Source organism: Drosophila willistoni, chromosome 3R (assembly GCF_018902025.1).
Source record: "Drosophila willistoni isolate 14030-0811.24 chromosome 3R, UCI_dwil_1.1, whole genome shotgun sequence".
NCBI lineage: Eukaryota > Metazoa > Arthropoda > Insecta > Diptera > Drosophilidae > Drosophila > Drosophila willistoni.
The window spans coordinates 32,498,209-32,525,058 of NC_061086.1; the positions used below are offsets into that span (position 1 = coordinate 32,498,209).

At 36.2% G+C, this 26,850-nt stretch overlaps 1 protein-coding gene across 3 annotated transcripts; it reads left to right on the forward strand.

The window, feature by feature from the left end:
* On the forward strand, positions 1-26,032 carry LOC6649686 (acetylcholinesterase). 3 transcript variants are annotated; one of them, XM_015177081.3, is made up of 9 exons: positions 1-1,058; positions 2,739-2,877; positions 2,941-3,486; positions 3,543-3,750; positions 7,768-7,910; positions 8,511-8,660; positions 12,625-12,788; positions 12,943-13,106; positions 25,422-26,032. In XM_015177081.3, exons 1-9 carry the CDS (start codon positions 769-771, stop codon positions 25,493-25,495), a joined length of 1,878 nt encoding a protein of 625 aa, XP_015032567.1. In that variant the 5' UTR covers positions 1-768; the 3' UTR covers positions 25,496-26,032. The 3 variants fall into 3 exon arrangements, with proteins under 3 accessions (XP_015032567.1, XP_002072287.1, XP_015032566.1); XM_002072251.4 differs by lacking the exon at positions 25,422-26,032 and adding an exon at positions 17,106-17,477; XM_015177080.3 differs by lacking the exon at positions 25,422-26,032 and adding an exon at positions 17,112-17,477.
* The last annotated feature ends 818 nt before the right edge of the window (positions 26,033-26,850 follow it).

Consider the following 26,850-nt stretch of genomic DNA (forward strand, 5'->3'; position numbering starts at 1 on the left):
CAACACAAAAAGAAGAAAGAAAAAAAAAAACACAAAAACCGGTCGACAAGGCGCACATAGGTGAAGGAAGGAAGGCACTGGCACAGGCACAGGAAGTGCACAGGAAACTCTGCAAAAGTGCAACAGCTGCACACACATACACATACACACTCACACTCACACACAAACAGACACTTACACGCAGACACAAAAGCAATTCAATCCCATGCCCATGCCAAATCCAAAGCCCAGTTTCAGGCCAAAGTGAGACAGTTCTGGAGCGTTGCAAGAAGAATGTGTAGTGCAGTGTACATAAGGCAGCTTCAAGTGGCAACAACAACAACAACAACAACAAACACAACCGGATAATAAGCGTAAAAACCAAAGTCCTGAGTGTTGACAGCATAGAACGGCATAGAGAGTGTGTAGTGAGTGTAGCTGGATGCCAACTGAATGTGGCCAACTAGCTTAACCAAGGCACAGCGACAGACGTAGAGTACATAAAACAAAAGAATTTAAAACGAACTGCAATAAGAACCGAATTCGGAATTCCAAAACCAAAACCAAAATCGAATCGAAATCTAAATTGGAAGTGTCTACAGCAGCAGCAACAGCAGCCGCAATTGCAGCCAGTGACGTCACGGTGCGGTTAAGTAGGACATTGCCGCATTTTTTTTCGTTTCATTAACTCAGCTAGTATTCCACGGTCGCCTTGCGCATCCGCACTCGCGTATTATCCGCGTATCCGAGTATCCGTGTGCGTTCGCCGTGCATCTCTGCATCCGCGTCATGGCCTTCACTAGCCTCAGCCCCCAATCATTGGGTGCCATCGCGATGCTCGTGCTGTCGCTGCACTTGTCCAATGCAAACGTCATCGATCGACTTGTGGTACAGACATCATCGGGACCCGTGCGCGGTCGCTCGGTAACGGTCCAGGGGCGTGAGGTTCACGTATATACGGGCATACCGTATGCCAAGCCGCCCGTCGACGACCTGCGCTTTCGCAAGCCGGTTCCGGCGGAACCCTGGCACGGTGTATTGGATGCCACGCGTCTGTCGGCGACCTGCGTGCAAGAGCGGTAAGTACTGTACCATAGGTTCAAAGGAACACGCACACAAAGGGGGTTGGGGGAGGGTATTGGGGTTGGAACTCTGCCTGCATACATATGTATATAACTATTGTTGACCTAGAAGCGTGATAGCGTCAGTAGCACCGACCCGGCTGCATTTCGTTGTAGATTGTTGTTGACCTAACTGCTCGCAATGACGTCATTGCTCTGGCAAAATGCCGGCCAACTGCAGGAGCCAAGGATGTGGACCATAACTAACTAGTTCAACAGAAATCTCAATTAGTAAATCTCAAATAATAAAATGGTTAGGGGATCAAGTGAAAAATATTTGCAGAAATGCTTTCTTTTTAATTGGATAGCTAATTTACTATTAATCCAATCACTTATTGATTGCAAATCAAAGTCTGACACAGATTTATCCTAGTTTGATGTATAAATTGTCACAATCACTAAGAAGTTTCGGATCATTCAATTTAGAAACGCTGAAATTGTAAAAAGTATTCTTTTTTTCTACTTAAAAAATTAAAAAAGAAAATATTACACAGCATTCAAGATATTATATAAATTGCGAATTCAGATTCATTATGAAATTTACATTTCAAATGCCTAGAGTGGAGTCCAGTGTGTTGAAATTATGGAAATATGCTATTTACATTTGTTGAAATAGTTTAATATGCAAATTAGATTTTATCGATTTATAGCTTTATGATTATCCATCTCTAGCTTTGTTCCAACTCTAACTACTACGATTTTTTCTTCACTTCCTTTTTCCGCTTGCTCTGTATAAATCTTGTACATATTAATTTGTCTTGTGTTCTTATTTACAATTTCACTGTGCAGACATTTTCTAACTAACATAGTGGACATTTCTAAAAAAGTCCACAGGATGTCCAGTGGACACTTCTAATTCAAAATCACATAAGGCTTTAATCGTCGGTCTTTTCAGTCATCAGGTTTAATTTCTTTTAATTATGTTCAATAGAGACGAAATCTAAAATAAATTCTAAGTATTTTGCGAATTGACCAACTTAATTTTAATAGACACGAAGCTAAAACGCACCTTAATTTATTTACCAATATATACTTAAATATGTATGTATATCATGCATGTGCACATATCGAATTCCTGTTTTAGAGAGACGGACGGATGGATAGATAGATAGATAGACAAATGCTGAGCTTTGTACAAATGCGTAGTGTAATATCGATTCGAGCTATTCAACAATTTATAAGGCACAAAAACTATGTCAAATTGTTGGCAGAACAAACGAGAAATGATACGACATGAGGATGTAGGGGAAGGGCAAGGGGTGGCAAGTTGGTGTGTGGCAGGTAGTGGGGGTGTCAAGTGGGCTGGCCCTCTTATATATGTATGTATGTATATGTATGTATGTATGTATGTAGTTGCGGAAAATGGCAAAGTAAAAGTAAAACGAAACGGAAGAGAGCAAATAAAAATAAATAACACACAGCTGGTTAGTTTATTTATTTTTTTTTCTTTCGTAATTGGCATGACCGAATTGTCCGAGCAAATGGATAACCGGAGAGCCGGAGTCGTAGCCGGTGCCGGTGTGGGAGCGGGAGTGGGAGCGGGACCGGGAGAGAACTGTATGGAAAATCTGGGCTCTAATTTGCATCTAGGTCAAATCGCTGGTCAAACTAACTAAGAAAACAAATTCCTATTTGTAGTTATGAATACTTTCCTGGATTTTCGGGCGAAGAAATATGGAATCCAAATACCAATGTATCAGAAGATTGCCTCTATATAAACGTTTGGGCACCGGCCAAGGCACGTTTGCGTCATGGACGCGGAGCCAATGGTGGCGAGGTATATTAAATGCATTTTTTTTATCCATTGACCGTATAACCCAATGGCATTTGCATTTTGCAGCATTCGGGCAACAAGCAGGGCGATACGGACCATCTCATTCATAATGGCAATCCGCAGAATATCACCAATGGGTTACCCATATTGATTTGGATCTATGGTGGCGGATTTATGACCGGCTCGGCCACTCTGGATATCTACAATGCCGACATTATGGCAGCTGTGGGCAATGTGATTGTGGCCTCGTTTCAGTATCGTGTGGGTGCATTTGGTTTTCTGCACTTGTCCCCCGAAATGCCCGATGAATTTAGCGAGGAGGCGCCAGGCAACGTTGGTCTCTGGGATCAGGCACTGGCCATACGTTGGATTAAGGATAATGCCCATGCATTTGGCGGCAATCCCGAATGGATGACACTGTTTGGTGAATCGGCCGGTTCGAGTTCGGTGAATGCACAGCTCATGTCGCCGGTTACAAGGGGCGTGGTTAAACGTGGCATGATGCAGTCGGGCACCATGAATGCACCTTGGAGCCACATGACTTCCGAAAAGGCAGTTGAGATTGGCAAAGCGCTCATCAATGACTGCAACTGCAATGCATCTATGCTAAAGGTAAGTGATATACGAAAACTAATTGAGTAAAAATTAACAAGTTAAAACTTTCTCAGACCAATCCTTCTCATGTGATGAGCTGTATGCGTGCCGTGGATGCCAAGACTATATCGGTGCAGCAATGGAACTCGTACTCAGGAATACTCAGTTTCCCGTCGGCGCCAACCATAGATGGTGCATTTTTGCCAGCTGATCCCATGACTCTAATGAAGACGGCCGATCTCAAGGATTACGATATCCTCATGGGCAATGTGAGGGATGAGGGTAAGTTGAAAATGTCTTTGAACTCAGGAGGTGGATCGACTTTAAGATTTCAAAAGTCGCTTTCAGGATCTTTCCTTAGTTTCATTATATCCAGTGCTTCTTCCTTTTCTTGAGTTTGCTTCAATTTTTGTCCTTTCGAGCACTTTGGGCAATCCATTGTACTATCTTGCTGCTGACGTCAGTAGTAAATGGAGACCAAATGTGGCCCAAAAAAAAGATGAAGAAAGCCATTACCAGTTGGCCAAGTTGTTTACTCTGCCTCTCATCTGCCATTCCGTCCCTTGGCCTCTCAATGCCAACAACATTTCGTTCCGTTTTCTTTTTGTTGCAGCTTCAACCATTTTCTGATTTTATTATAGTACTTTATTTTTAACCAATGCCACCCTCTCCCCTTACCACTCCTACAACAAGAACAACCGCTTCCTTTGCTTGATTCATTCTTTTATCCAGACGAAATGCATTTTATTTTTAAGTGGGCGTGGCTGCGGCTGAGTTGGCTTACCCGGGGTTGCTTTATGCGAATATTTTCTGTGCAGATTGGAGAGCTCGTAATGCATTCGGTAGTTTCTGTTGGCTCGAGTACTTAATTTTTATGGTTTATTGCATGACATTGTGTTGGCAGTAATATACTGAACAGGGGGAGAATGGCTGATGACTGTGGACTGTGGCGGGGGCTGTGGGCTGTGGGAAGTGCGGTTTTTTTCGGGGGTGGGGGGGATAGCTTTTGCATATTGCGATTGTGCCACATTTTAGAGAGCTTAGTTTGTTGTATATATGTACATACATATATTTGCTACTGCTGGCAGAATCACAAAAATGCACTCTACGTAATATTCTCTGCTAGCTTTGTGGCTTTTGTTAGCTCAACCGAAAGGACATTTCTCTCAACAAATTACAAATTACGCAAGCTGTTAATTCCCAGAGTCAAATATGCCAACGCTCCAAAAAAGAAACAAAAAAGAAAATAAAAGCTAGCCAACATTGAAATAAAAGAAAACGTAGAAATAAATACGCACAACATTCACGCCTGGAGGATTCCAACTTTGCCAGACTTGCCCACGCAAATTTGTTGAGCGGTGTCGGGATCCCCCGACAAAGAAAAAAAAAAAACCACGCACAAAAATAAAGCAGCTAAAAAAAAAAAAAAAGAAAACAACAACAAACAAAAAATGGGCAAATGACACACGACGCACCCAGTGGCAATGCCACCGCTCCCCTCTGACTCCTTGTCACTCCATCCACACACACACACACACACATACATTTTGGGGCAAGGGCGCTCAGCTGTGCCGTACGGCAGCATCATAAATTATTTAAATATTTCGTTGAGGTGCCGCCAACGGGGGCGGCAGGAAAGAAACACAAAAAAAAAAAAAAGCAGCAGGTAGCAAAATGTGAGACCTCTGGCAAACGGGTCGCGTAAATGTATACCGCACGTGCCGTAGGATTGCTTCAAGAGGCGGCATTAGAATTATTATTATTGGGGAGTGGCTAGCCAAAGGATATTCTCAGTTAGTTTCTCTGATCTCCAGCTAGACAAAGACATATGTATATATAGAGTAATCCTTTTGTTTACTCCTCCGTTTTATTAATTTACTGCATTCTTCTGCTGTTTGCGTGTGTGTGTGAAAGATTTTCACAAATTTTCCTTTTGCGTTTTTCGTATCATTTAGTTAAGTTCTTGGTCACATTTTTGCTGGGGATATAATACTTTATCTATGTATGTATGTATAAGTTAGTCGCTGCTTCTTTAGATGTATAGTTAGTTTTCTGTTGTTCTCATGTATAACAGATTGAGTTTATTTTTTTCTTCCTTTCTTTGATGGGTTTTTGGTTCTCAGGGCTTTTTTTCCTTTTCTTATGCTCAGTGCTTTGGACTCGCTTTCGATTTCCTTGCTATGCATCCATCTGTGTATTTGTGTACATGTGTATATGTGTGCGTGCCGCTGCCGTTTGGCTCGTCATATCGAAGGAGACGGACAGTGGCGGAGGATACGGGCATCAGACACGGACACGTGTGCTTTTCGGCTCACTTTCACTCAGCGTTTCCCAAGCACCAGAACCAGCACCAGCACCAGGATACCAGCTGGCATTCGCTCTCAGTGGCTTTTGCTCTTGTACTATCTCTTTCTTTCTACATTTCGCTCTCGCTCTCTCTCTTTCTCGTTCAGGCCAAAGAGGCGATTCTCTTTTTCGCTCTCACTCTCTTTCTCTCTCTGTTGCTCTCTTTCTCTCTGTGGGTGTGCTTGTATGTGTGTGAGTGTGTGTGTGTGTGGGGCTTACATATCTGGCCGTAACCGTTGCCAGCCAGTGGCGTCGTTGCTTGTTCTCTTAGCCAAGGAGTGCGTGCGTGCCCGCAAGGCTCGATGTGTTCCTCTCTGTGTGCCTGTGTATGTGTGTGTGTGTGTGTGCTTGTGAGTTCAAGGTCATCTACCATTTGCAACAATACGAATACAAATACATTAAGATTTGCCGCGCACATGAAAATATCTTAGCTGTTTCTCGTTATTCCGTTGCATAGATTGAATTGGAAAATTTATGTGTAAATTTTGCTTATATTTACTTCACCGATAAAATGCCTCATGCTTAAATCTTTAAAAACGCACAACAAGTATCTAAGTATTTACCTCTTTGATACTTAATGCGATTTATTTTGGTTATAATTAAATTTACTTGTAAAATTGTTTAGCCTAAAAATAGGCAAAGGAAAATGGAAACTTCACAGATGCAACCAACACCAACGCAGATCCAATCTCTGGCTCTCTCTCTCTATCTCTGTGTGTGTGTGTGTGTGAAGCCTTATTTGCACGTTAATTGCTTCAAAAACCGCAAACTTGGCCAGCATCAAAAAATCAACCTGTTTTGTTGCTGTCAACTCAATTATACACTCATTAAAAATATATTTACGTGAGGACAAGCAAAGAAATTTTTGGCCACACAATTTTTGCCAGAGCATATACATATATATGTGTGTGTGTGAGTGTGAGTGTGTTTGCCTGTGTGTCTGTGTATGTTTCTGGCAATTTAATTAAAAGTGTTGATATGTGCGTGTCTGTAAAGAGAATCTTTAACTAAATAGAGTTAAAGACAATAACTTTTGCCTTGAAGTTGGTATGCAATTTGTTCCTTACCCCTTGAGAGAACAGAGAACAAAGTTCACAAGAAAACCATTAAAAATTATAATTAATTCTGGCAGATTTTTAATCAGTTAAACGAAGAATAATCAAAGTTTTTTTTTCCTATTAGTGTTTCAAACTTTAATCATAGACCTTTAAAGTGAAATTCTATCGAAGTACAACAAATATGCCAGCACGTGCCTCTTACAAGAACAAATCCACACCCCCCCACACACACACATACATACACAAACACACCGACTATATGGGTGAGCTACTTGATGTTGTTGTTGTCGTTGTGGTTATCCCTTATAGGGCACAACAATTATGGTTCGTTAGTGAGTTCAGATTTGAAGTATGCCAGAAGACTGAGGAGGCTCTGGCAGCAGCAACGACAACAACCACACGAACCACAAGAACAATAGCCACAATAACAAGTGGCATAAAAATTAAGTTAATAAAAGGCAAAAACTAGACGCATTGTTCTTACCATGCAACCAGTTTGTTTATTCTATTTTACACTTTAGAGAACCTTCGTTCTTCCTCTACTGCTACCATAACCAGACCCTTTCTCTGTTGTTGTTTTTCCCCCCTTTTTCTGCCGCTTGCAACTGTCAACGGTTTGTTGTTGCTGATACTTGGGGTTAATGCTGCGCCTGATGTCCTTGGCACGGCTGGGCTCTCTATTGTATGTATATAGAAATGTTCTTAAAGTGTAATTGTTTTCTGTAGGATTTGCCAGCAGCCAAAACACAAGCCTTACACCCACCCGACCGACCCCAAGCCCTTCGTTCTTCATTCTATTGCTATTGTCATATGGTCTATTCCATGACCTCGCTGGTATTCGCTTGTTCGCTCGCTTGTTCATTCAGTACTCTTGTTTTTGTTTCCTTCATTGCAGGCACATACTTTTTGCTGTACGATTTCATCGATTACTTCGATAAGGACGATGCCACCGCCTTGCCGCGTGACAAGTATCTGGAAATTATGAACAACATTTTTGGCAAGGCAACGCAGGCAGAACGCGAGGCCATAATATTTCAGGTAAATTTCCATCACGTCAACAAGCTAACAAAAGAAAATTAAGACCAGCAGACTAGTTTTTGTTCATAACCAATATGTATAGCCAAATTTGTGTGTAAAGCCAATCGCTTGCCAAATGCATCAGGGAAATGCATCTTTTATCCATTTGACGTAGTTGTTTGCGTTGTCAACTTCAGTAAACAACAAAAAAATGAAAAAAAAACGACTGACGCACTCTCCTGTCATGGGCTGGTCCCATTGGATGTTGCTGGAGCCATTATGACGAGAAGTAGGAGGAGGAGGAGGACGTTGATTTGATGTTGTCACCATTGCCGCTAACATAAACGAGTTAAACGCAACGTCAGCGACGCCGTCAAGTTGATTAAATTGTATTACGTTGATGACTTTATTCAGTTAAAAGGGGGAAAATTGCATTTTGTGTTGTGGTTAAAATTGATTTGACACATACATTCATCTAACTTACAACCTGATTGTATACACAAACGATGTTGCAATAGGCAAATCTGAAATGGCTTCATGTGGTGTTTTTGTTCAATTGACCTCAGCATAATTATGGTAAATTATTTTGCATTACCCTTTTCTTCTTTTTCGTTTTTGCAGTATACCAGCTGGGAGGGCAATCCAGGCTATCAAAATCAACAGCAAATTGGACGCGCTGTGGGCGATCATTTCTTTACATGCCCCACCAATGAGTATGCCCAAGCTTTGGCCGAGCGAGGCGCCTCCGTGCACTATTATTACTTTACACACGTGAGTTGAATGTTGTGGGTGGCAATCAGCGGGGAGCCAAGCAATGATTTACCTAAAGTTTCCACTTTCAATCACTTGAATGCCACAATTGATAGATTATATTGTAATTGCCTTTATTGTTGCATACCTTAGGGCAAATTTCTACATGGCGATTAATCTATTATGAAGAATTTTAAATATTAAGCCTTTAATATAGCCTATTTTCTTAGTTCAAGTTATTTGTTTGGTAGTAATTTGACTCGATTAACTTTTTAATTTGATTGTTTCCTACTAGGGGGGGAAATAGCTTGAAGCGAGCTCAGAAAAACAGTTTTTCCTCTTTGTTTGGTATGACACTTTAGCATTTTTTGCGACTGGCCCTTGGTTGCCTCATATTTATACGGTGCACTTGGTGCAAGTCATTAAATATTTCACACCCTTTGACACGTAAGATGGCGTTGATGCGCGTGCGTTCAATCGAAATGCGGTCAAATGGAGTGAAAGTGACGAACAAAATTGTGGGGAAAAAGCGAAAGAAAAGAAAATAAATGAAATGGCGCAATTTGTTTGTCATTAAAATTGCGCACAAGGCTAATGGCAGGTCAGAGCCAGAACCAGAGCACCAAAGCGATAGTTGGAGCGAGAGCAGAGCCTACAGAGCCAACCAACTAAGTGGCTACCTGCAACGCCGCTCCGTCAGCGGCTGTGGAATATGTCAACCTGCCAGTGCCTTAATTATTAATGTCTGGTCTGATGGCCAGTCAGTGGAGGCGACAGAACAGCAAAGCCTGGGGGCTAATCTGCAGTAAAAAGAAAACAAAAAACAACACAAATGCTCTATCTGCACTTTAAATCATGTCAAGGTACATCATAAGAACTAGAATGCTGACACATTCCCATCATCCCGGCCTCTAGTCTCTTATGAAATGTGTTTTTGTGATGAAAATCATAATCATATACTTTGTACTATATTCCTGGAATAGACCATTTAGCATTTCTTTCAACCTCTGACACGTTGCAATTAGTATTACTTAGAAAAAAAGATTTCATTTTGTATTTAACTGAGGTCGAAAGTGAAATTCAAGTGAAATTGATGTCAATTTAAAGAGACCATTAGATGACAGATATATATCTTTCCAGTTAAATCACTTAACACACTTGGCAATGATTAGAAAATCAATGTAATGACAATTTGATTCAGTCTATTTAGATGGTAGCACTTGAATTTCTCTCTTATAGATCAATTAATTAATGTATTCACTTGAACCAAACAATTTGCTGGAGGTGCAATCTATTTGATTGGGCTTGACAGTGTCACGCCTATGAGGGGAAAAGGAAAAAAAGGGTCGTCTTGATTGTAGTTGTTGTCGAGGCAACCTTGGCCGCCATAATTATGGTAACCAAAAGTTTCACGCAATCTACACCCACAAAAGGCAACGAATCACTTTACCAGATACACACACACACACGCACGCCCAGATATACATACATACACACACTGCCAATTAAACCACACGCACTCTATGGCCAAGACGCTTTGAGACCCCCAGGCAGATAGCAAAACGACAATCGTTACAAGGAGGCACGATTCGAGGCACGGTTGTTGTGTACGATATGTAGAGTTTGGCTGCTAATGAAACTTCAATTTACGAGGTCATGGCCCCACACACGACCTGCACGTGTGGGGCATAATTTCAGTCAGTTAAGTATTTTACTTAAATGACTCTGACTGCGGTGTTCCGACAGCAGGAACGAAACATATCTAAAACCAACAAGCGACTTTAGCAGAGACAGCGGTTAGCATTTGTCGGCCTAATGATTAACAAATACATAGCATTAAATTTAAGCAGAGTCACCTTATCGATTTTCTATTTAGTTGTAGTCGCATGTGTCTCAGTAATTACAACTGGCAGTCGATATTGGTTTGCGATAAGTATTGCTGAGTCCTCTTGTGGTTAGGCTAAATTCATAGAAATCAATAGTTGAGGTATTTAAATTAGTTGACTTTATAGTTTGGAGTTTGAAAATAAATCGTCTGTTAATAATCCAGTGCAGCAACAGAGAGAGGAACAGCAGTAGTAGTAGCAGCTGATAGGGAGCATCGAGAATGGAAAAGAAAGCAAATGAAATTAGTTTTAATTACAGCCGTCAAGTTGGAGCAACAAAACTCGTAACTCACTTTGCCCATAAACGAAAAGACCAGGCCAAGATGAGGCCACCATGGCCAAGTTGGCGACGAAGCATGGCAAAATGGGGTCGCTGGGCCTGAAGTGCTAAAGTGCCTGCCAGATTGTCTATGTCTATTTGCCTGGCACCTCCACTGGCAGCGAGGGTCACTGCCTGCTGACCAGTCAGCAGCAGCAGCCCACACGCTTCACTGACCGACCAAACATCCGCCCACTTCACCACTTCATTCCGTTCTCCAACAAATATATATATCTATATGTACGTACACCTTGCCGTCAGTTGGGTATTAGCCAGCCATCTTCTTACTTGAATACTGCAGCGTGCAACGTGCCTGGCACTTAAATAAGTTTTCATACCTCGCAGAGTCAACTCCTCCTATTCCTTGGATTGTAACTGGGGCTATGGCATTTCTCATTATGGGCGGACAACAGAAAGGCTCACAATCAGCCTCCACCCATTTGGCAAAATGTCCAAGTTTTTTCCCCCGAAATGTTTGTAATTTTTGCGCTTAAATCAAAAAACTTTATTTTCATGCTAAGGCTGCGTACAATTTTTCATTATTTTGCGCGAAAAGGAGTACACGATGGCCAAACTGCAGGACATTTCTATTTGTTTGCCTATATATGTGGTTCTCTCTGTGTGTGTGTGTGTGTATGTGTGTGTGTGCTGGGACGTGTGGCCTGCTGGCAGTGGCAGGCAACGGCCAAGGCGCATAAATTTCCAACAACTTGACGTCCGACATTACCCTTGCCATTTCCCGGACACAATTCATTATGTGACTTGGCAGCGGCCACTTGCCCGTCTGCCAACATCCTAATATGCAGCTGCTGCTAAATAATTGTTGGTATGAGTAAAACTTTTCGCATTCTCACACAATTGATATGGAAATTAAGTAGAAGGATTGATGCAAAAGAAAAGTTTACATAGCAAAAAGAAATAGTCAAATATATTAGAGATTGCAACGTGGAGAACAAAATGACAAGCAAATAATGCCGAATAGGAATTAATTTTGTGTGAATTTTACATAGCTTTAAATCACATATTAGATGACGTATGAGTAACAAACGATTCTTAAAGTTTGTTTGTTTTTCATAGCATACTTAAGGGATGTGGATATACAGCTGTGATCAGTATTAGAAAGTAATTCGATAGATGTCTGTTTCAGAATCGAGTTTTAAGATGAGAATTCGCTTTCAATGTTTTTGTTTAATCTTAGGAATCAAACAAATTTGTGTCCAGTATTTTGGAGACCCTTAAGAGGGTTAAGAGAAGCCTCCTTTTATTTAATATAAGCTTAGTGTTATAGATCCTAAATTCAAAAGAGTCCCTGCTTAATGTATGTTGAGTCAGTCAGTCAGTCAGTCTTTGGACAAATATCGTCTGACATGGTGCAACATCTACATAGATAGGCAAATAAGTCGCTAGTGACAGAGAGGGAAAGCATTTAATTTCGTTCGCTGGCAAGCATTTATTTATTTATTCATTTTTTTTTCCCCGGTTTTTCGTTTTTCGGCGTCGCCTCACTACGCGGCATGCTGCGTCAATATTTACAATTTACAGGGAGCAGCAGAAGCGAGTGAACGGCGGCGCGAGTGCCACAGCAAAATCAAATAAATAAATAAAAAGGGTAGAGATGTTTATCTGCATAATTTCTGACTGGGTTTACGACAACAGCGGCAAACTGGTGGACTGGTGGACTGGTAGACAGACGAACTGAATCCTCTCCTCATTCATGGCATCTTATTTTGGTTTTTCTTGTTTCTCCCTCCTCATTTTGTGTGTTTTTTCCCCATTTTAGCGCACAAGCACCTCGCTGTGGGGCGAATGGATGGGCGTTCTGCACGGCGATGAGATTGAGTACTTCTTTGGCCAGCCGCTAAACACATCTCTGCAGTATCGACCTGTGGAGCGTGAGCTGGGCAAGCGTATGCTTAATTCGGTCATCGAATTCGCCAAGACCGGGTAAGTTGAGTATGGCCAAAGTAAGCAAGCTTTTGGGTAAGCTTTTGCGTAAACTTGGCTGACTAAGTTTATGGCACAACAGAGTCACACACTTTGCTATAAAAAAAGCTCTAATCTATGTCCCATCTCTTTCTAACTGTGACACCGTTAATAGCAATCCCGCACAGGATGGCGAAGAATGGCCAAACTTTTCCAAGGAGGATCCTGTCTATTACATCTTTAGTACAGATGATAAAATCGAAAAACTGGCACGTGGTCCTTTAGCGGCCCGTTGTTCATTCTGGAACGACTATTTGCCCAAAGTCAGGAGTTGGACCGGTGAGTTAATTACGAACAATATTTCGAATATATATTTCAACACTTGTTACGATTCAAATACTCGAACTCGGTTGGTCGGTCACACATCAGCTTGAAATCTAAATCAATTAAAGTACAGTTGTCCATTTTTTTTTTGTTTTTGTGGGTTGGTTGTATGTATTTTTTTTGGTCGTTTTGTTGCCGCTCTTTTTCTTTGGTTTTAGTGTTGTTGTTTTAGCTTTGATTTGGTATCTTTGTATGTAACTTTTGGCATACAATTAACATAAATTTTGAAATTCGCCACGATATATCGTAAAAAAAGTGGCATTAAGCTCGCTAATGGATGTCGGCAACGACAGTGCCTGGACAAAAGCCACACCCAATAGTAAACTAAAACTGATCAAATTGAATATGGTTCTCTATTATCATGTACAATTGGCAAATAACCAGAATATCATAAAGTGTGTCTAGTGTCATCCAGAAAAAGTGGAAAGATACCTGATTTTAATTGGATCGTCTTCTCAAATAATGAAGAAATTAAATTGAGTTTTGGAGAGTTTCAAATTGTACTTAATAATATAATATTAATGCTGAGCTTAGGTTGCTGAGCAAAATACTGCATATAGAAAGTTATATTTATAGAGTATCTGTAGTTCATTGAATTGAATTTCTAAAAGGTTTGCTACATCTTCTGTTAAGCAGAAGTAGACCTGCGATATACATACTTATGTGCAAATATTCTGGATTATCATGCTGGCCGGGCAATGGCAATGGCAACGGGAATGACAACGACAACGCGTGTCAATTTGCATGACAATTCGTAAGTTAAATGCAACACATTAACATGGAACACGCTCCAGTTGGATCCACATACAAAAAGAAAAGAAAAGAAGAAAGATTGATGATTGCCCTGGCAACAAGTTACAGTTACATTCGAGTGTCTGATAGCAGCATTCGTTTTCCCTCTCACTCACCTTTTAATCGTGACTCACTGACAGACAAGTGACTGGGGCTAAGCCACTAACTTGGCTACGTTTTTACGTTTTTCATTTCATTCCGGTGAAAGATTTAATAGTTATGCTTTTAATTTATTGCATTTATGCGTAGCCGCATTTGCCGCATTTTTATTTATGGTTGTGTCAGTATTTTAAAATGTTCGCATCAATCAGGGAAATGAGTTTCGGTTAAGACAGTTGGTCAGTCGGTTGGTCGGTCTGTCGGTCGATCATTTGGTTGATCGGAGAGAGACAGAGAGAGCGAATGAGAGAGAGAGAAATGTATGTAAATGAGATGACGGCCATTTATGCATATGCATCATGGCCCTGACAATGATAAATCAGTCGGTTGACCATCTAAATGGAATACATTGATTGGCAATGGTGTTGGTGGGCGTTATTTCTTCTTTGGTTTAGCTTTTTTCTTTGGTCGTTTTTATGATTGCACTTAAATTGTAAAAGTTTTGGTTTGATTTTATTTATTTTTTTGGTCGTTTTGTGATGGGCCCATTAAAATGAGTTGAATGAATTGGGTGAAAGATCAGCTTAACTTTAAGCTGTACGGCCGCGCCACAATGTCTGGCTGGAACTGGGACTGGGTGCCTGGTAACTGGTCAACTGGTCATTTGGTGACTGGTGCGCTATATAAAAGAAAATTAGTGTTTCACAAATTAATAAAACTTAATTTATGTTAATTTGCCGCGTTGTGCTATTGTTGTTGCTGTTGATTTAGGAGCTAATTTTGGGGCTTGTTTTTTGTATTTTACATATACATATATATAGATATTTACGATCGATTGATCCAGCGGTCAGGTATGCAAATGTGACTGGGCGATTGGATTAGATTGCCAGTTGCTCGTTGATGATTCGTTGGTTACGGGGTGGTTGCCTTTTTTTTCTCTTGGAACAATCTTTTCAATCAATCATCAATTTGCAGACCCATTGATATGACAATACTATCTACTTATACACAAAATTGGCTAGAGAAAGAGAGTGCAAAGTCACTTAGCACTTTAATTGGCCTAAAAATCAAAAAAAAAAAACGAAAAAAACAAAACGGAAAAAAACAATGTTTGTATAGAAAAGAAAAGAATAATATTAAACAAGTTTGGCTAATTTGCATTTGTATAATATAGCGGTTGACTCTTGATATAGTCAAAGCGGTTGCCAATAACGCGCCTCATTTGGCTTAATGGCCATTTAAAATTTCACCCCAAGCCCCAGAGCTACTCTTTTGGTTGCTGTTGTTCTGGTCTCTAATCGCTCGCATCTCGATCCCGCTTCAGCGATCCTGAACTGACCAGACACGCTGGCACCATCTTTCTTAAAGCCAATCAGACACTTTAAATGTCACACACACACACACACTTACACACAGAGCGAAAAAGGGGCGGCAATCTAACCAATTTTAATGAATGCCGTGTCATAACTCAGGCGCACGCGTACACTTTTGGTTGCCATACGAAATCTCTTGCCAATATATGTATACTACACCTTTTGCATTTAGTATTCAATCTTTCCCTTTCCACCACTCTACCTTTCTCTGCGCTTGGATCTGGTGTGGTCTGGCACGGTCTGCTGTGGTTCGGTGGTTTCGGTGGTTTCGTTTTTTGTTATTTTTGCTGCTTTCAGCGACACGTGTTTCAAATGTTCGATGTATTTAATTTTTTTTGTTGCTTTGCTTGTGCCAATTTATTTCTTTATTATCTAAACGTATAATCTATGGTTTGGTCAGGCTTTTTAAATTCAAATTAGCAAACATTAAATGCACGCGACGGACAGACACGGCCCCCAGAAATATGATCATATTGAACACATATTGTATATTTTTGGAGATTTATATACAACGTTTATGCAAGTCATATGGTCGTCGACTTTGTGATACCCTCCTCTGTGCCCCATTTGGTTGTGCAGGTTGCCATTTAAAGTGAAGGCTAAAAGTAGAAGTCAAATATTTGCTTAGAATCTATACACTACATACCCTTCTTATTCCTACAAAAGAGGGATAGTATGAAAGTAAATAATACCTATAAGAAAATCTGCATATATCTTACTTGATTTCTTTGCTGTTTACTCTAAGTACATATATATTTTGATATACCCCGTTTACTTCTATCTACAGGCTATAAATTCTATTTAAGATTGATTTTATTAAGATTTTGTTTAATTTCTGTTTGCACATGCACTGTTTCTACTTTTTTGTTCTCCTTCTCTCTTTATTGTTATGTTTTTTATAGCCAAAATAAATTGAGGATTAATCAATTCTACTTAAGTATATATAAACAAACGGCAAGATACACTTGCCGGCCGGCTTGAAATTTAGTCTTTAGTTTTTTCCTTTCTCGTTTATTTCTTTGTTCTTGTTGTACGTACTTTCTTTATGGCAAATGAAATTCGATCATACGAGCCCAGGCCAACATTTTATGTGACAGTTGAACATGTCAAACAAGTTTTGGCAAATAAATTAGCACACAAAGTTACCGTACTTAAATGTATGTTTGTTAAACAACAAAAAAAGTTTAAAAAATACAAAAGAATACAAAAAAAAACAAAAACAAAAAATAATAATAATGCCAGCAGACGATATTGATAGGAGTTGTAGTTAAGGTAAGTTTGCGTGAACAATTTCAGTTTTGAATTTTTTCTTTATTTTGTTAAATGCACCAAAAATCGCACCAAAGACCAAGAAAAAAAGATTTCTTTGCTTTATTTCGCTTATAATTTCATTTGAAGCTGAAGTTGTCGTACAAGTAGCGCAATAGTTTAAGAATAAGATTACAAATTCTTATTTGCTTTAACATATAAAAAGTAGTGAGAAATATGAAACTAAAGACGAGGGTAAAACTTTAATTAGCTGTGAAAAAAAAACAATAAAATCGATATAAACTTCGTTAGAAGTACATACAAATACCGCCCACATCTACCATACATCTAATCTTATTTCAGTATGATATTTTTAAAACAGATCGTATGATTTTTGAGATCTTTGTTTACTAATCAACAAATTTTCTACCCTTTGTCCTAGGTACAGGCTGCGAAGGCAATTCGGCAAGTGCTTCCATATCACCTAGACACCTGCAGCTTCTGGGATTGGCTGCCCTGCTATATATCTGTAGTGCATTCCGTATCGAGGGAATTTTCTAAAAGAAAATGTTCTGCAGTGCTTGCACAGCAATTAATTAAACCAAATTAAACCAAACCAAACCAAATAAAGCAACAAATGGAAGCCACAAAAAATAATACATCTCTAAACCTTAAAAAGTCTAATTATAAAATAGAAATATTTAGCAAAGAAGAAACAAATGCAAAACGATAACGAATACGAGAAGGAAAATGTCAAAAAGCAGATGAACATTTTGTGTAAAAGTAGAACAAATAATCAATTTTTGGCAAGGCATTTGTTTAATTTTATTGTATTGGTTTTTAAATTGGAAAACTCAAAATGGTCAACATTGAAATTGAATCGTTGAGCTGGGCTGAATGGAGTTAATGACCATAAAAATGTTTTTAATGGCAATTGCCAAAAATTGCTGAAAATTTGTATATGAATTTAGAGCTGCATGCGAAAAACAAAAAAGCAAAAACCCAGAGAAAAACAAAATAAAAACGCACTGCAACAACAGAAATTTAGACAAGACAGTTTAGTGTAGTTTATTGGATCGGGCAATACGCCCCGATGTCCAAATAATGGACAACGCACAGCAGCAACAGTATAGAAATCCAAACCCAAATCAGGCGTACAAGAAAGAGCGAGAGACAGAGAGATGATATTAAGAAGCCAAAGTTTATTTAGCATGACGCCGAATTGTTTAATGGCCAAAACCAAATGGCAGCACAATTGTGAAGATTTACCAGAAACCAATCACAACTGAAGAGCAACAAGTTTAGAACAATTGAAGTAATTTTTTGTCCAAGAAAAAAAATATTAGGAAATGTGAACCTCAAAACAAGGTAAACATTAAATTTGTCAACTTTTTGGGCCAAATCAAGGCAAATCAAGTCCAATCAAAATGTTTGGCAAAGTATTCTTGTTTGTCCCAACTTTCTGTTTAAAAATTTCTTGTGTTTTGAAAAAAAATTTATACGAGAAAAAAATAGAATAATTTTTTTGCCTAAAATTTCATTGGTTTCATGTTTTGGGTTGACAATTTTTTCTCAATTTTGATTTACGATTTACATATATATCCACGAGATTCTTATGACAAAGACAAACGTAAAGACGCTAAATTTAATATTGAAATTTATATTGTACCAAAGATTGGAAACCAATAAACAAACGAAAACCAAAACAAAAAACAAAAAAATTCAAAGCACAAAGTAAACATTTTTTGAAATTTGCAAGAAAAAAAACAAAAAAAAAATTTGTAATAAAATCAGTCACAAAGCAGATGAAAACAAGAAAGTATGTAAGAAAATTAGCGAAAAAATTTATATGGCAAAACATATCAGTATATTATATATTAATATACATATATATATATATATATACATACAAAAATATATATACAAAATAATTGTATTTGTACTAAACGTTTTACAAAATTGGCTTAGTGACAACAACCAAATAATTAAACGAAAAAAATTAAATAATTGAACATTTTATACACAGCGAGAAATTGAATATCTGAATAAACACACACACTCAGACATAAAACAAAAAAATATGTATGAATAAAATATGAACTATAAACTTGGTATGTCTCTATCTATAAATAAATAAACACACACACACACACACACACACACACACACAAGATATTGTTCGAAATTAAAAACCACTAAAAAAGAAAACCAAAAAAGAAATGAAATGATAATTGTCAATACTCTATCCCCTCCTCAGATGAGGATAGGAGCTAATTATGTTAAGTATATGATGTAATTGTAAACGTATTAAAGGCATATCAATATGTATAAACAAAGAAAAGAAAACCAAAAAACAAACAAAATTAAATGAACAAAACCCAAAGCAAACCGAATCGAAAGAACAATTTTTCGAAATTAATTTATTATGGTAAGCAACACTGATATTAATTAAGTTAATTTTATCAAAGAAAAATAGAAAAAACGAAACAAAAACCTAAATATTAAATTAAATACTATGTATGTATGAGTAATTCGCATTATACAGACATTAAATAACGCAAGTATTAGCCTTGTGAAGAACAGACACAAAACCTAAACTCGTAATCAATAATAAAAATACTCACTGGAAACATCTTGAATATGCATAGAGGAAAACTCAGCAGCAAATCCATAAACAATACAGACCGAAAAGTAATGCAAATAGTTCGAAACTCTAATGTGGATTATTGAATTGAATATTTGTACTTGTATTTGTGTATTAAGTAAGTAAGTAAATGAATGTATGTAATTGACAAGGTGTGGCCCATTTGAGAGATTTTCGCTTTCAACTGTGTGTGTGTAGCAATTAGGTAACAACTAAATGTGAGTCTTTCATCTAAAACAAAATAAAAATGTTCAAACACAATTCAAGTATCTAAAACTCACATTTGTTGTTGTTGTGTGCGTGTAAATTTTGTTTACTTCTCAGATACTAGTTAAAAAGAATAAAATAAAATGAAATAAACACCAAAAAACTTACATGGCAACGATAAACGATAACTAAACTAAACCAAAAAAACTCACTTATGAACTCCAATAATAATACTAATAATAATAACAATAACAAGAACAAGAACAACAACAACAGAACAATAACCAAATATTATTAATTAGAACTGTATTTCACATGCTAAACGAATAATTCTATAAATCTAATTATAATTGAATTGAAACAAGTCCCAAAAATGCATTCCTAAGTTATTACTTTAAATACTCACCAAATGAGACAACCAAAAAAAAAATGTAATAACTTTAGCAAACCAAAAAAAAAAAAACAAAGACGAATATATGAAGGGATTTTTTAGGTATATGTGAACATTTATATTTTTATACCATGCCAGAAAAACAAAAACCAAAAAAAAAAGAAAAGAAAAGAAAAACTAAAAACCAATATATGATAATAAATTATAAAAAGTAAAAAAAAACCGAATGCCATCATATAAAATCACAACAAAAAATTAACACGCAAAATATCTTTAACATTTTTTTACTTACAGTATGCGGGGCAGCAAAATTTAAAGGAAGTAACACTTGTAAATTCCAAAAACAAAAAAAGACAAGAATAACTAAAACAAACAATTAGCTTTAATTGAGACAAGAATGTCCCTTCTATCCCTCATCAGAATACCCCTTATGAATGCACCAAGTTCGCCTATTAACCGAAACAAAAACTAAACAAAGATACCCAAGACTAGACTTTGATAGTTATGCCACATTCTATGTAGAGATAGAGATTAAATTTTGTGTTTGTTAGATATATATCTAACTGTAATTAAGTAAATGTTATGCTAACTAATCGAACTCAAAACTCAAGCTGGAGCTCTTATTTATATGTTTAGGTCCTAATGCTATAAGTGCCTTCACAGTCGTGTGTGGTAGACCTCCAAATACCGCACAATGGAACGGAAAGTGAGGACATTTATAGCATTTGCCTCTTTGGTGTTCGGGATCCTATATGTATAGAGTGTAGGGAGTTGGTTGAAAAATTCATGAATTTAGTGTGTATTACGCCTTCTGCCTTTGAACAAAAACAAAAAATTGAAAGAAAAGAAAATTTAAGTAGTGCTATTATTATTATACATATACATAATATTTCAAGTCTGTTTTTCTTCATTTTTTGATTTCAATCATACCTACATGCATATAAAGAAATATATATATCATTTTACTTGTTTTTAACCCACCCATTATTTCCCACATTTCACCAGATTTGGATATATTTGTTGTCATTTTGCATGGTTTTCGGCTCAAGCCAAAGAATTGACAATATAATATTTCGCCTTAGAAGCAAAACGAAAAGAAATAACGAATTAAAGTCAAATTTCAAGTGTTATGCTTATAGATCTAAATTTTTATATATGTACAACAACAAGACACATTTCGCATTCGTCTAATTTGGTGAACTAACTTACAACAACAACAACAAACGAAACCAAACAAAAACAATACAAACAAGTAAACTAAACAATTAAATAATTATATAATAGTAATTATAATAATACAAGTAATAAAATGCTATGCATCTATTTTACCAATTAACAAACTTTTCTTTGCGGTTCTTCCAAATGGTCATCTAACTGAAAGAAATACAAAAAATAAATAAATATGTACACCCAAAAATCTTGCAAAAAAAAAAGAAGGGTATAGGTTCATGCATAAGCTTAAACACAAAAATTGAAAAAGTTAGAGTATGGGCACCTATGTCATAAATGTATAGAGTATAATCACAGTGTGCTTTTGCTGTAGTAGTCTGCCGATTGTAAAAGAATTTATATATATACACATATATATATATATATATGACGATGATGATGATGATGATGATATAAACAATATATTCTAATATCTGATAATAATGAAAGCGAGCTGCTTAGACATACACACACACACACACCCCTTCATACACACACACCCCTTCATACACACACACACTTCCTTTCACACACACACACACACCTATAAGCAAACCAGAGGAAAACAAAGAAAATTAGAGCACATGCAACTATTTGATATATGATTCCAATTAGAACAGAAAATTAAAGGCCAAAAGGGGTCTCTAAGAAGAGAAGAAAAGTAAAACTAAAACTTAGTTAAATTTTCATTTGTATGTTGTATTAAGAAATGTTACAATTTATATCAGCTACGACATCCGATAATAAAATCAAAGTATTAGATGGTGTGCAAAAGTGTACAATATATACATATATAGAAAAGTTGATTGCTAAAACCAAACACGTATACATACACCCAATAACACACACACACACACTCGTACACACGAAACAGCAGGCACAGAAATGCATTTCAATAGAAAAGTTAATAACATACAAAAATCAACTAAAGGCAAAGATACACATAAATCAATATATATGTATATATATAGTGCATATATACAATATATATATATAAAGATCTGATTTCAGACTTAATGTGCTAAATCGTCAACGTTTTGGTAACATTAAATGCAGCGTTTTTTATGTATAAAAAGTCAAATACATATCAATATATGGCCTACTGTTTATTTAGTTTAAATCATATATATTTGTATGTACATATATGTATCTATACATATATACGTACATATTAACTAAATAATTAATTACAGATTAAAGAATTAATAAATAATAGTACTAATAATAATTACAGCAACAAGATCGGCAAATTGTATGGCCCTGATTTATGTCTTTTTAAGTAGGCAATTTGTATAAATGATTCAGCTCCAGCCCCCAAAATAGAAACAAATATACACACACTTACATTCACCCACACACACACACCTACACAACAATTAAATAAAGGGGGCACAAAGAAATAGAAAACAAAGAGAAAAAACAAACAGAAGGTTAAAAAACAAATTGTGGTTAAATATGTGTTCTTACTTGTTAGTGGTAATAAAAACAAAAAAAATAAAAAATATATATTATAAAAAACAGAACGAAAAACCAACACGTTGTTTCAACACTTAAGACAGCAAACACTTGATTTAGGTATAACTCTTTAGCTTTTAATCATGCCAAGCATTTTCAGTTGACTTTCCAATTTACAATTTAGTTAAATGGCACCACACCCCACTCCCCTCCCCCATTCACCACCCCCCAAAAGTAACTGGAAAACTGCCCATCCAAATCTTATGGCAGTTGAAAAGTATCTTACATAGATTTGCTCTAATACAAATACTAACTGAACACTTGAACCAGCGTTAAACAAAAACTCACTAGTTTAAATATATATATATACTTAAAATAAAAGCAAAAATTAAAAATCTAAATAGCATAAACAAGAAGACAACTTTCGTATTGAGCGAAAGAGCAAAAGTCATCATCATTAGACAGCAGAGCAAAAATAAATGTTGAATCTAAATCTAAATCTATAAAAAGACACAACAAATAAAAAATTGATATTGAAATAAAAACGAATGAAAAAAATCAAATAAACATATATAGATACAATACATACATAGGATATATAAAGTCACACACACACACATACATACACACACTGTTATTATATGACAGCTTTAATCTTGAGTTGGGATTTATTCATCGGTTAGTCGCTTGTTTTAGTGTTCAGCAAAAGCAAATAAAATAAAAACGAAACCAAAAGAAAACAAAAAAAAGAAAGTAAAATTGAAACGAAAATGAAAATGAAAATCTATGACATTGTATTATAATTACTAAAGAAGTAAGACAAACCAAAAGCGTTTTTAACCAAAACAAAACAAAACCATGGAAAACAAATCCAAAAATAGAAATAGGAAAAATCCAAGAAACGCAGAATGAAAACTTCAATCATTTGCAAAATCGTTTTATGTGTCATTTTGTATCGGAACGATCAAATTATGATTATTGATTACTGATTATTATTATTATTATTATGATTATATTGTCGCAGGACTTACTTTAAATTCAATGTGGAAATATATGGATAAGCATATGCAAAAACATACAAAGCAAAAAAAAAAAAAAAACAAAAAAACTAAACATACATATGTAATTGCTGTTTTATTGATATTATAAACTATATATATATATATATATATATATATATATATATACATATACACGCATACATATAGAAAAGAGAAAAAATATGACATGAGCATACAAAATGTAGGGATCATTTTACTGAATCTATATATATATACATATACATACATATGTATATATATATATGTATACCTATATATAATTATAATCGGAAACAAATTCAGCTAAACAAAGTAAAGAAAATAGATAATACGATTGATATAATTCTAAAACTAAAAACTATAAAAATTGTAAACAATTTATAAAAGACAAAACCAAAAACCACAAACGAAAAAAAAACAGAAAACAAAAAGCAAACAGAAACAAAAAAATAAACTTTAACAAAGAACAAACAATTTAAGTGAAATTATATTACAAAAATATATTGTATATCGGTACAAGATGGAATATAAGTAAAAAAAAAGAAAGAAATAAACTCATGTATCATGTACTAAACAAAAATCAACTTTGTTTTAATTATTTCATATCAAAACCAATTTATTTGAAAAGTGAAATAATATTTGGTGAATTTTTTGATGGAGACAAGATCAAGTATTTTAACGATCACCTGATCCTATTTGGGCTCTCATTATATACACTTTAAAACTTTAAATATTCATTTAGAATCCAAATCAAAGTTCAAACTGAAGATGTTCAAACGAGAACAAACTTTGGCTAAATATTTTTAAAATTCATAAGTTTTTTTTGCATGTTTTTAAATTTCTTTCAAGACTTTTGAATCTGAAAGTTCAAAAGTCTGAAACTATCCAAAATCAAGATCTAGTTAATTAAATTCCTATACTTTTTATCTTCCAAATTCAAAAATGTCCTTGAAAAGTAATTTTCTAAACGGAAGTAAAATTGTTTGCCTTTTGCTTTATTTCCTGGTACTTAGATAAGTGCTACTCAAATTTCATTATCATTGAGATCGAATTCTATTTAATTAATTATCTTTAACAATTATTTTGCTTGAATTTCCGGTAGCTTGAGTACTTTCAATAGCCTTAGTTAATTGGCTGCTAATGGGATGATGCAGCTCAACATGGAGTCAATAAAAATTGTAATGATAAAGGCAAAATAAAATCGCTAATTTATGACTGACTTATGTGCATTTGCCAAGTGCAGAAAATGTAATTTATTATCCATATAAATCGTACACTGAGTCAGTTGTAAGCTTAAATTGCCGACAATGCAGCTTCCGCATGAGAACCAAAAACAAAAACAAAAAAATTAATGAATTAATGTGTACAATTGCGAATTTATCAAATCAAATTAAAATGAAAACTTATTCTAGGTATTTAGAGGAGCCCAACCAAACGGGCCACAAACCCTCAAAGGAAACCAAGTCCAGCCATTTGTCAAGGCTTGAGAGTGACTGGTTTTATGGTCGTAATTTCGTTGGTCGTTACTTGAACCTGTTTCAGGGATTTGCAGAAGGGGGACAGACAGCAACGAACCTTTATATTAACCCCACTTGGGGTATAAAAAATGTTGCATTCCTTCTAGGGATGAGGCGGGGCTGGGTCGGAGAGATGGTGACATTAAAGAGCCCGACAACTCTGTAAATGCAAATTAGCATTGCAGTTGTCGTTGTCTGGCATTTTATTTTAGCACATACTCATAAAAAAAAGCTTTATACTCGGCATATCTAATAAAGTTTATGTTATTTTCTCTGTATTTATTTTCTATTACAGCATTTGCTCAGCAGATAACTTACGTGGCCGCATCGGCGTTTGTTTATATAAAAACCTGGTTAATCAGTGGCTAAAAAATGCATAACATTTTTAATCCATCCATCAACGAAATGAAGTGAACAACACCAACAACAACAACTACAAAACAAACAACAATAACAATTTTCTTAACTAACATTATTCTTCCACAAAATTCCATGCAAAGCAACAGAAAGTCTGAATTGTAAAACGACCAGAGAGGATTGGAGAGGACAAGGAACATGAAATCGATGAGATTTTATTTTTATAGAGAAAGCGACAATAAACAGCCAAGCATAGAAATTAGGCTATTATATCTGAGAATTATATATATAGCTACTAATTGAAATGTGCCATTTGAATAATTGTACGAATTTAAGAAGGCTTGAGTCTAGATAGTATTTTTGTATGTTAACGGCAAAAGCCTAGCTAGCCGTCTGGTTAAACGAGTTGAGAGCAGAGTGCTGGACACCCTCACAACAATAACACACATACACAGAGACACACACACTTAAACAAAGGAATAACTTTTTAACAAATTACTTAGATTAAGAGATTTACTCATTCACTGGAACCAGAAACCTGTACTTATTGCAAATAAAACTATTAATGGTTAATTTATCTTCTATTAGTATCGTTTCTTTCGTGGTCTAAACAGTCGGCTTAGCTCAATTTTAATTGATCTAAAGTTAATCTGGCAATCAAATTCATTGTGATTGTTGAAGAGTTTACACGCGAAAGGCAGCCACAAAGGCAGCCTTCAATCTGACATATGAATAATTTGATGAGCCAGTCATTCGCCATCTCCTTACCCAGACTTTTGGGCGTTCTTTTGTCCATTGACCCAGCAAAGCAACACAAAAACATATCTGTCTATCAAAGACAAAAACTTTTTGGCCAAAGTCATAATGAATAACCAAACCCCCTTTAAATAAGAAGAAAGAAATACGAAGAAACAAAAAATCACACAGAAACGCAAATTTTATTTGCTTAGATAAATGAGCCAGCGCGCAGCGGAGACAACCAGTCACCAAGTGTCGTAAATCTTTGGCTGGAACTAAAAGTTAGCCGTGGCTAATACCACATACAATGGCAAATAGAAATAGAACCTGTTTTCAATTATTAATTTTTGCTCTTTCATTTTGTTATTTCTTTTCTTTCTTTCTTGTTTTATGTATGTTTTTTGTTTTTTTTTTTGAGCTGAGGCTTTCGCTAGCCTCCAGACTGGCCACCTGATCGATCAATATCTGCGGTTTCATCTATGCCCTCCACTCTGCCTTAGGTTTATAAATTTTAATGAAGTTTAGTTTTAATTTCATTAGTTCTTTAATCTTTTAGTGTCTTCAAACAAAAAGTGTGCATTATCAATTAACACATCTAGTAATGGTCTCACAATATCATATAATCATTA